Source organism: Podarcis melisellensis (genome assembly GCF_964234715.1).
Source record: "Podarcis melisellensis genome assembly, chromosome: Z".
Classification (NCBI taxonomy): domain Eukaryota; kingdom Metazoa; phylum Chordata; class Lepidosauria; order Squamata; family Lacertidae; genus Podarcis; species Podarcis melisellensis.
The window spans coordinates 23,911,152-23,922,597 of record NC_138547.1 but is presented as its reverse complement, the minus strand read 5'-3'; the positions used below and the strand labels follow the sequence as shown (position 1 = coordinate 23,922,597).

The 11,446-nt window shown below is 46.2% G+C and overlaps 1 protein-coding gene across 1 annotated transcript in view; it reads left to right on the top strand.

The window, feature by feature from the left end:
• The window catches only part of LAS1L (LAS1 like ribosome biogenesis factor), a 46,504-nt gene that overhangs the window by 1,882 nt on the left and 33,176 nt on the right, over nt 1-11,446 (top strand). Inside the window, exons 3-7 of the mRNA XM_081897416.1 lie at nt 699-824; nt 2,542-2,611; nt 2,792-2,873; nt 5,507-5,695; nt 10,315-10,361. Of these exons, the coding sequence (XP_081753542.1) occupies nt 699-824; nt 2,542-2,611; nt 2,792-2,873; nt 5,507-5,695; nt 10,315-10,361 (514 nt within the window). The remainder of the gene's footprint in view (nt 1-698; nt 825-2,541; nt 2,612-2,791; nt 2,874-5,506; nt 5,696-10,314; nt 10,362-11,446) is intronic.

Here is an 11,446-nt window from a genome sequence, read left to right as displayed (position 1 = left end):
CGGAAAATATAAAACAATGCAGTTACATAAGAAACATGAATCATTCTCAAAATATAATATAAATGAGCTTCTTACATATGTATCTTAAGTACAGACTCAGTAAGAGGAGTGAGTTTGCTTTTGCCGGGTAATCTCATTTATATTAGGTCTAATTTGAGAGAAATGCTCTTAAAGAGAGGCATGGATTCTGCTTCTGGTTGCATATTCAAAAAAAATTTTTTTTTGATACTATACTGCACTGAAATGTTTAAATGTTTCTTTGAATGTTCTTGAATCTTCCTGCCACTTGTACCTTCCTCTGCTGCCACACCCTTTGAGAACCACTGATCTAGATCAAAGGTGGGGAATTTATGGCACTCCAGATGTTGCTGGACTCATGTCATCCCTTGGCCATGCTGGCTGATAGGATTTGGAATTCAACATTTGCATGACCACAAGTTCCCTACCCCGATCTAGATCCTGGTCAATTTCTCACAGCACCTCTCTCTGGCAATTCCAGATGAAAAAAATAATGGCATACTTACATAATTTTATTTGTATGCCACTTTTCCACAGTTCAGGGAGTTCACAGGTCTCCTTGAGGAAGGGGTTTTCTTAAACTCGGAGTTTGAAAACTACTGCTCTAGGAGGTAAGTATATGCTTTTTGTCTTCAGAATGGAGACAATCCTGACCACTGTGTTTCACTCTTTAAACCTAGGTATGGGCATAGGATGCCATTAGCTGTGGAGTGCACTGCGGATCTGATTCGTTGTAAACTCCTAGATGCCTCTGGTGTTCTGAAATCCCATGAACTGGTCCTTACATATGGTCTAGCTCTTGTGAGGTAAGAACGGGTAGACAGAGGAAGGAAAATTGGAGGGTTTTGTGCTAGTCAGTAATTCCACACCCCGTGCTAAGCAGGGAGAGATTAGGCTTTCTTTGTAGAAAGCTGTCATACCATTATAGTATTTTCAGTATATATATATAATTCATAATTGCAGTATACATTAAAATACCAACCTTTAAGTTCTTGGGTGTTGTCTCCAGCTCAGGTTTACTCACAACTGAAATTCTGTTTTGATTTCAGTTAAGGTGAATAAAGGTTTAGTAACTGAGTTGCCACATAGGAACCAACAGGTTCAGTTCTAGCTTGCATGAGAGAATTTTAATACAGCCATTCAATTAGATTTAAATAATAAAAGCAAAACCAGACAATCCAAGATGATTGGCTTAAGCCATTTCACATTTTTAGAACTGCAGATTAGAAAAAAAGTAAAGTGTAAGGTTCCCAATTCATTTAGATTAAATAATCTTTTTGGCAGCTGACACTGTTTGGGGCAAAAAAAAAAAGTCACCCACAACTTTCTCTTATGCTAGTGCATATGAAGCTGCTCTATAGGCAACAAACCTGTTTGCATAATCCAGCAACCATCAAATTTTGGAATTACAGTGGTACCTCGGGTTACATACGCTTCAGGTTACATACGCTTCAGGTTACAGACTCCGCTAACTCAGAAATAGTGCTTCAGGTTAAGAACTTTGCTTCAGGATAAGAACAGAAATCGTGCTCCGGCGGCAGCAGGAGGCCCCGTTAGCTAAAGTGGTTCTTCTGGTTAAGAACAGTTTCAGGTTAGTACAGACCTCTGGAACAAATTAAGTACTTAACCCGAGGTACCACTGTATATGACTGGTCTTCTATAAAATTCTGAAATAAATAGAGCAATATGTTCCTAGGTGAATTGTATAAAGGGTAATGCACAATGCCTTTGATTCAGTCTGATCCTCATATATGAAGATGGCCCTTTATTCGTCTATTAAGAATTTACCAGTCAGATATTCTGTGGCTGTAATTTGAAATCAAACTTAAGTATTTAAGTCATGTTTTGATTAGTGTTGTGGGGCAGAGAAAGCTGATAGGTCTAAAAGAATTCTGAGTATGTAATAAATTTGAAATGTTAATTTTAATCTTACAGTCAGTGACATGTACATTGTGCTCATACAGTGGTGCCTCGCAAGACGAAAAGAATCCGTTCCGTGATTCTCTTCGTCTAGCGGTTTTTTCGTCTTGCGAAGCAAGCCCATTGACAGTTTAGTGGATTAGCGCTACAGCGGTCTAGCGGCTTTTAGCGATCAGCTGTTAAGCGGCTTAGGAAAAGGGGGGGAGCGGAAAAAACCCGCGGGGACTCGCAAGATTTTTTCGTCTTGCAAAGCAACCCCATAGGGAAATTCGTTTTGTGAAGTGCCTCCAAAACGGAAAACCCTTTCGTCTAGCGGGTTTTCCGTCTTGCGAGGCGTTCGTCTTGCGGGGCACCACTGTACTGATTAAATCTGATGACACCCTTTAGTATACCACATCAGATATTATTGACTTAACTTTTATTTATTTATTTTTTGTGGATTCACATTCAGTGGAGACATTCAAACAACAGTTCAGGTTCAGTTCAGGAAAACAAAATAAAGCTTTATTCCAGTTTTATATTTTGACTGCATTCCTGGAAACAAATGTATCATGAAAAACTAGAATCAGTTGTGTACTGGGTAATTTTTTCTTTCATGTACAGGTTTGTAAACCTCATCACAGAGCGGAAGCAGAAAACGGTCGTCATTCCACTGAGACGCCTAGCAAAAGAGGTAGGAAGGTTCCAGAGAATTAAGTCTCTGCAGGTTACAGACATCTCAACACACACACACACACACACACACAGGCAGTTGGATAATTATGACACAGATAGTATTCATTTCCAGCAAATGTGAGGGAGGTCTTACCCCTTGCCCCTTTGATGCTAATGACCATTTGGTTCTCTTTTATAGCTAAACATCCCAGTCTGGATTGTGAACCTTCGTCATGATTTGACCCATGGCAACCTACCTCCCCTGGATGCTTGCCAAAAAGGTGAGTGCAGTTTTATATAGTGCTATCTGTCCCCATTGTGTAGGAGAACGGGCCAGACTCTAGAGGCTCCCACCTGGAGAAATGAAAGCAGGGGTAAATGGGAAGAATAGGTGACAAGGCGATTTACAAATAATTAAAATCACTTTAAAACTGAAAACAACAAATACATTTAAAATGATTCTGAACCTGTAACAAGTAAAGACTCATGGTAAATATCCATTTATCTAGCTGGGGAAGCTTGTGGGAACAAAAATATATTCAGTTGCTTCCAGAAAGTGCAGATAGTGGGTGCATGTCATATTTCAACAGGAACGCTGTTCCACAGAACAGGAGCAGCCACACTAAAAGCCCTGCACTGAATTACAGTGGTGCCCCGCAAGACGAATGCCTCGCAAGACGAAAAACCCGCAAGACGAAAGGGTTTTTCGGTTTTTGCGACGCTTCGCTAGACGATTTTCCCTATGGGCTTGCATCGCAAGACGAAAGCCCATAGGGAAATCTCGGGGACCTTTTTTTAAATGCTGGCGGTGGGGAGCAAAGCCTTTCCCCCCCCCCTGGACTTCAGAAGAGGTCCAGGAAGGCCAGCGGGGGCGAAAGGCTTTGCTCCCCACCGCCAGCATTTTAAAAGCGGTCCGGGATAGCAGGGAAGCGCTTCCCGCTATCCCGGACGGCTTTTAAAGGCAGGCGGGGGGAGCAAAGACTTTTGCCCCCCCGCCCTCCTTGGGAAGAGGTCCTGGACCTCTTCCCAAGGCGGGCGGGGGGGGGCAAAAGTCTTTGCTCCCCCCTGCCTGCCTTTCCGGGAGAGCCCCGGGACTGGGGCTTTTAAAATGCTGGCGGGCGGCACCGAAGCCTTCCGCTGTCCGTGGGCGATCTTAAAATGCTGGCGGGCGGCAGCGAAGGCTTCGCTGCCGCCAGCCAGCATTTTAAAAGCCCCCGGGACTGTCCCGGGAAGGCAGGCGGGGGGGAAGCAAAGACTTTCGCCCCCGCCAGCCTTCAGAAGAGGTCGGGGGACAGACTGTCCCCAGACCTGGTCTGAAGGCGGTTCGGTTTCCATAGGAACGCATTAATTGATTTTTAATGCATTCCTATGGGAAACCGTGCTTCGCAAGACGAAAAACTCGCAAGACGAAAAGACTTGCGGAACGAATTAATTTCGTCTTGCGAGGCACCACTGTACTACAGAGTGGGCTTCTGAGATCTTTGGAACTTTCAAGAAAGACTCTCCCATAGATTACAGCCATCTACTGGGTATAAAAAGGGATGTAGGTGGTGCTGTGGGTTAAACCACAGAGCCTAGGGCTTGCCAATCAGAAGGTCGGTGGTTCAAATCCTCGACCTCCCGTTGCTCGGTCCCTGCTCGGTCCCTTCCGTGAAGCCTTTAGCAAACCCACCCCCCACTTACCCTCATACTGTATTCCAGCTAAGCCTAAATACACATAACTATATCCACTTTTATACCTAGTAAAAAGGTAAAGGGACCCCTGACCATGAGGTCCAGTCGTGGCCGACTCTGGGGTTGCGGTGCTCATCTCGCTTTATTGGCCGAGAGAGCCGGCGTGCAGCTTCCGGGTCATGTGGCCAGCATGACTAAGCCACTTCTGGCAGTTTACCTTCCCGCCAGAAGTACCTATTTATCTACTTGAACTTGACGTGCTTTTGAACTGCTAGGTTGGCAGGACCTTCTGATCGGCAGGCCCTGGGCTCTGTTGCTTAGACCACAGCACCACCCTCGTCCGTCCTTGGATTACCTGGCATGAAAAGAGCCTGTCTGCCTTGTTTTCTGGACATGACCCACTCAGCATGTAGCTCCAGGAGTACTGGAGATACATGTGGAACCATTGCAAGTCTCATGCTTTTGAGGACCTGTTTGATCAGAGATAACATTGGGACAAAAGAGACATTTAACTCTAATTCCACCTTCACCTACCCCAGTGGGCTGCTCTGCCTCTCCAAATGCCTAACCGCTAAGTGCAGTACTTTATTATTTCCAGCAGATGGTGCTGTGCATTTAGGGCTTGGTAAATGCTTTCACCAATAGAAAAACTGGATGGTCTGAAGATCTGGACAGATAAGAGTGTTCATTTGTAGGGGAACAGAAGGCAGTAGAGCATCACTCTGTAGATGGAAGAGAGGAAGTGCTAGTCTGTCTTTTTGCTCCAGTGGAGCCCCATGCTGGGCAAAAATTTGTTCCTGTCCAACTGTATGATTCTAATTCTACATAGTACCTTCCCTCCATAGACAAGTCTAAGAACAAGCTCATCCAGGTTGTGATCCACCAAGCTAGTTACAGTCATTATTTTACATTGTATAGCACCATATGTCCACTGGTAGGAAGGTGGTATATGGATGTATTAAGAAAATAAACCATGTGAAGATTCATATTCCAGAAAGAACAAGAATGTATTTTTTTGGTGCCTAAAAGTTGACAGTCTTGGCACCAGGTGAACCTCCTTTGGGAGAGCATTCCATAACAGAGGGACAGCCACTGAAAAGACATGCACTCTTGTTGCTGCCCTCTGCACATGTTTCCCTGTATGGAGCAGTTATGAGAAATTACTTGTAAATCTTTCACTTGACCAGGCTGCCTTTGTTTTACTATCTTCTCTATACTGTATATGTGTTGTCACCTCCAGGCTGTGATGTTGTCCTGGAATGGCTCCGGCAAACATATTGGAGCCGCCAGTTGGCCAATAACCTAGTAAGAGGATATGAAGAGGATGAGGATGAGGAATCGCCACTAGCAGGTACCGGGTTCATCAGCAGTATAACGGAGCCCGAAAAATTGGAGTCCCTCGACTGTCAGGGAAATGTGATGTTTCAAGGTGAGTATAGTCACCATGTGGATACACACTGCCACCCAATTACAGCTATGCTAAAATCCTGGATTTCTGCATTGTTTTCTTGAGGCAGGAATCTGGGGGCAGAGAGAAGAAAAAAGGAGCTAGAGGTCAATGGTGTGAATCTAGTAACAAGTTTGCATCTGTGAGAGAAGTTGAGGCATGGAATTGTTAATTCAAATGGAAATTGGGGAGATGAAACTAGGCACCTTGGGCCCCTAAGAAGCTTATAATACTCTGAAGGGTTGGGGAGGTGTTGCCATTAGATTTAAAGAACTTATTCTCCAATGTTTTACCCTTTCCTCCCCCAACCTTCATCTATATGGCAATTAAGCTTTCATGCTCAGTGTGCTCAATGTGAGCCCCAAACAGTGCTACGTGGCTCCTGGTCATCCCTGAGCAGGAACACTCATTTTGAAATACAGATCCCCCTTTGTGTTAATTAAAGCCAATAGGTAACTACTCGACTAATTAGAGTTTATTGAGCTGTTGATATTATAAGCAGAATAATTAGGCTGGGAAATAATAACATCAATGCCATCAATGGAGGCTAGTATAAGGCTCGGGATTGCTACTGTGGAGGGGCAAGGGAGGTGTGGCAGTGGGAACAGATTTTATAGGCGAAGGGGATTGAGATACGGATACACTCATACCCCTTCCGATCTGCGCCCCATCCCGAGGGACGAGGGTAGGGTGAGCAAGGATTACTCACCTCCATCACTGGTGCTGTGCAATGCCAGGTCTATGGCAACAAAACTGCCACCCTCCGAGATTTCTTTACCTCGCAGGGGGCCGACCTGGCCTGTGTGACAGAGACCAGAAGGGGAAACAGTTACCTTACAAGAGGTGGCGCCCCCGGGTTTCTCCGTCCTCCACCAGTCGCGGACTGTGGGCCGAGGGGCGGGGGAGAAGGGTGGCATTATTAATCCGGGAAGATTGTTCCTTCAGGGCTTTGCCATCGCCATTGATCCCTGGCATTGAATGTGTTGGCCTAGTGTGGGGTTCCGAGGAGAGCTTGGCTGTCTGGCTGGTGTCCCGCCAGCGCACCAGCAGCCACCCTGTCAGGCCTACTGGAGGCAGTGGCTGACTGGGCCTTGGAGTTCCCTAACCTATTGATATTGGGGGACTTCAACATCCATGCTGATGCCACTCCCTCCTCACAGGCTCTCAACCTGGTGTCTTTCATGGCGACACTACGGCTCTCTCAGTTTGTTTCGGGCCCCACACATTAAGCAGGCCACATGCTGGATTTGATTTTTGGTGCAGGTATAGATGTGATCATGTCCCCTTTGATGAAGGTGCCATGGTCTGATCACTACACTCTGAAAGCCAGGATTGACTTTCCACCCCCACCCTGCTTAGTTGGCAATCCGATTTGGGTTCGCCCGCAGAGGCTGATGGACCCTGATAGATTCCGTCAAGTCTTGTGGGACCTTGCTCCCTCTGGCGACTCATTGACTGAGCTTGTTGAGGGCTGGAATACCCAGCTCCTGGCAGCCATCAATGAGATTGCACCTAAGCGCCCTCTGCGACCCACAGAAACCAGGCTCCCTGGTTTACCAAGGAGCTCCAGAAAATGAAGCAGGACCTCAGATGGCTAGAGCGAGTATGCGCAATTATTTAGTATAATTAGGTCTTTAACGTCCCTGGCGGGAAGCCAAATTGAAATAACAATTTGACACATAGCTGTGAGTCATTTGTGGGCTTTTTTGCGGAGAAGGTCCTGTTGCTCCGCCGTGACCTCCCTGCTAATTTGGATACAATAACAGAACTGGAGGCCCCTTGACTGTCCTCAGGTCCAGTATTGGACCACTTTGACCGGATATCCCCAGCCGATGTGGACAGACTCCTCCGAGCTGGAAATCCTACCACCTGTCCTCTTGACCTGTGCCCATCCTGGCTGATTAGAGTGTGTCCAGACGAGGTGCGGGGGCCCCTAAGGGGATATCATCAATTTGTCCCCTGGCACCGGGACATTCCCAGGGGAATTGAAGGAGGCAGTGGTGCGCCCGCTCTTAAAGAAAACATCATTAGATCCTTTAGAGCTATCCAATTACCGCCTAGTTTTGAATCTTCGGTTTCTGGATAAGGTTGCTGAACAGCTTGTTGGGTTCCTGGATGAAACATTGGCTCTGGATCCATTCCGGTCCGGCTTCCACTCTGGTCATGGGACCAAGACGGCTCTGGTCGCCCTAACAGATGATCTCTGCAGGAAGCTGAATTGAGACGGGTTGGGGCTGCTGATTCTTTTAGACCTGTCAGCAGCCTTCAACATGGTCGATCACGAACTCCTGGACCACCGCCTCGTCAACGTGGGGATTCAGGGCACAGTCCTTCAATGGCTGCACTCGTTTCTCTCTGGTCAGGGACAGAGGGTGGCGCTTGGGGGGGGGACTGTTGTTGCGCCACTCCTTGGTGTGTGGAGGGCCGCAGGGTGTGATACTCTCCCCGATGCTTTTCAACATCTTTATGCGCCCCGTAGCCCAGCTTGTCCAGAGTTTTTGGTTGGGCTGGGCTGTCATCAGTATGCTGATGACACCCAACTCTATCTGTTGATGGATGGCCATCCTGACTCGGCCCCAGACACACTGATCAGATGTTTGGAAGCTGTGGTTGAATGGTTATGTGGGAGCCAGTTGAAGTTAAATCCTTTGAAGACAGAGGTCCTTTGGCTGGGTTGGGACAATATGGGATTGGGGGGACAACTCCCATTTCTTGCGGGGGCACAATTAGTGCCAGCACTGTCCGTTAAGAGTTTGGGTGTAATCTTCGACACCTCCCTTTCCATGGAGGTGCAGATTGCAGCTATAACAAAGGCGGCATTTTTTCATCTCCGCCAAGCTAAGCAGTTGGCTCCTTACCTTTCTCGCCCTGACCTAGCCACTGTGATCCACGCGATGGTCACCTCCGGACTTGATTATTGTAACTCACTCTATGTGGGGCTGCCCTTGAGACATTTTGGAGGTCCCGGGCCACAGAGAGGTTAGGCTGGCCTCAACCAGAGCCAGGGCTTTTTCGGCTGTAGTCCCGATCTGGTGGAACACTCTGTCACAAGAGACTAGGGCCCTGCGGGACTTGACATCTTTCTGCAGGGCCTCCTACAAGACAGAGCTGTTCCACCAGGCCTTTGGCCAAGGCACAGTCTGACCCCCTCCTTTGGCGATCCTCGTAGAACTCTGGCCCAGTGGTTGCCATTTGATTTTGAATTGATTTTAGAATATTGATTTTAGAATGCTGTGTTACTTTTATTGCTGTTAGCCGCTCTGAGCCTGACTTCTGCTCGGGAGGGCAGGATATAAATAAAATTTTATTATTATTATTATTAACCCTTCAAAAAAAAAAAACACAACAACCCCACAAAATACTTCTAATGTGTGTGCAGTTTTCTTTGCACGATGGCAGAGGTTACACCGAATATTCCTCCCCATTTGGCTCTCCAAGCTGTTTTGGCCAAACCATACCCAACCTCCCCACAGTGGACATTTAGTCCACAGGTAAAGATCCTGCTTGCTGCTGAAAGTGGGGTTTGCAGGCACCAACTGTGCCTTAACCTGATCTGATAATCTCTACAGCACTCGTAAAGTCACAGGGCTTTTTCCATAATTGGCAATCAGCTGATTTTCAGCACCTTAAAAGCACTGTTTGCTTGCATGGCTCAATTCAAAGCACATAGAGAAAGGAAAATGTTCACCTTAAGCTGTTGTGACATCAGATTATTGTCTTCCACTTGCTTGATAGGTTTGGTCTGCAGGAGTTGTGGGAGTAAGAATATGGCCCACTAGTCACATTCAGTTCTTCATCGCTGCATTGAGTCATGCTGAAGCACTGAAATCCTGGGGTTGGGGCCTGCTGGAGATGAGGGTATGGAGAGCATATTAGATGTCAGTTCACCATTCTTACCCTCATTGTACATGTCTTCATGGCTACTAGCTGCAGGGCTTTTTAGCATCCCTGCCTGAAAAAGGCGTCAGCTTCAGAAGCATCTCTCAACAAAAAGCAGCCATGCAGTACAGGTGACTTGCCTTGGGAGAAATTTAAGTAACTTTGGGGCCTAAATGGAGCCTAAGTGTATGATGTGCTGCTGATGTGAAGAGGATGATAGTCATTCTTGCAGTGCAGTGTATTACCCAGATCAGCCTTCAGCAGTCTGGTGCTTGAGTGCCCTCTACCTGTTTTGGGCTACAACTCCCATCAGTCCCAGTTAGCATGGCCATAGGCAAGGGCTGACCTAGATGATGCCCAGTGCTTCTCATTTACTTCTGAGGAAATGTCACCCCATCAAGAGCAGGCCACTACCCATCCATCAGGTATAAGGAACCACCCACTACCACTGCCTCAGTCATATCTGAATCGAGCTTCAGTTTATTAGCTCTCATAAAACCATAGAATTGTAGAGTTGGAAGGGGCCTCAAGGGTAATTTCTCAGGGGGTTGGACTAGATGACCCTCAGGGGTCTTATGATGGAAAGAGTTCTTATGATGGAAATAATATCTAGTTATTTGTTAAATTAGCATCTTGCTGTTTGAAGAAATGGTGCTCAGGGTGTTTTGCATTTCATAGATTTCAAAACAATTACTGTCTTTCTTCTTTACTTGCCTTCCCAGAGAAAGTCGTGGAACTTCTGGTTTCCTATAAAAATCAGCAATTTGAGGTACGTTTCACAGATTTGTACTTCCTGATTCATTTTTGAAGTAGTAAAATATAAAGTTCAAGAAGTTTTGCTCTATATACCACATTATATTTTTCCTGGACCTTTTGACAATGCATCTAGAGAATCATACTGAGGACTAAATTGCAAATAGGGAATTGTGCTCCAAATGTACATACTATATATCATTTAGATGTCATGTTAGAAGGGTGGAGAACCTCCCCAGTGGGGTCCAATTCAGTCCGAGAGGCCATGCCTACTCTCCTATCAGCTGACGCCACTTGAGAGAGTCAGAAGGAATAAGGCTGCATAGTGTTGGGTTCAGGCTCACAAAAGTGCTGCCTTCATGGAGGGCTCTCTTATGCTTGAACACAGCACTAAGTAGCCCTGTTTCTCCCATCCCTGTAAAGTGATTTTGGGAGTGGGGGGAGAAACATAACTATGTTTTGCCAATTAAAGCAGCAAAGCTGCTGTCACTTGTAAACTCCAGCCTTGCTTCTCATGTCCTTGTCAGTGGCAGGGAGTGGGGAAGCATGCAGTTTGCCAGCCTCATTCAGTGCTCCCAAAAGTGCTGGAACATATGGCTGACACAGTATCCCTTGTGGCGTGGTTCCTAGGCAGAAACTCCATGAAAAGGATTTTGACAGCCCACCTGCCTGTCCAATTTGACCAGCGAGGCTGATCCTGATAAGGATCTGGCCCATGGAGCCAGAAAGTTGCCCCACCCCAGTTCTCATCATTGAACATAATAAAGAGGTAGATTGATTGATTCCCCACCCTTTCTTACTGGTACAGATCATGAAAGCCCATAACTTCTGCACTGGCAATGGATGAGTAGCAATGGATGACCCATCCATGAACGCTGATGGATAGATCCAGTGAGGCTGGATAGATCACTGGCCGCCTTACTCCTGGTTTCTTTTTCACCATTGGTGTTGTACAGCACAATTCCTCCTGTTTATTTATATGTTCATAAATATATATCTATACTGCTGTGTCATAAAAATGTATCCAAGTGGTTTATAGCAATAAAACATAAAATGGTACAGTACAATAGAAACCATATTAAAAGGTTAAAAACGGATATC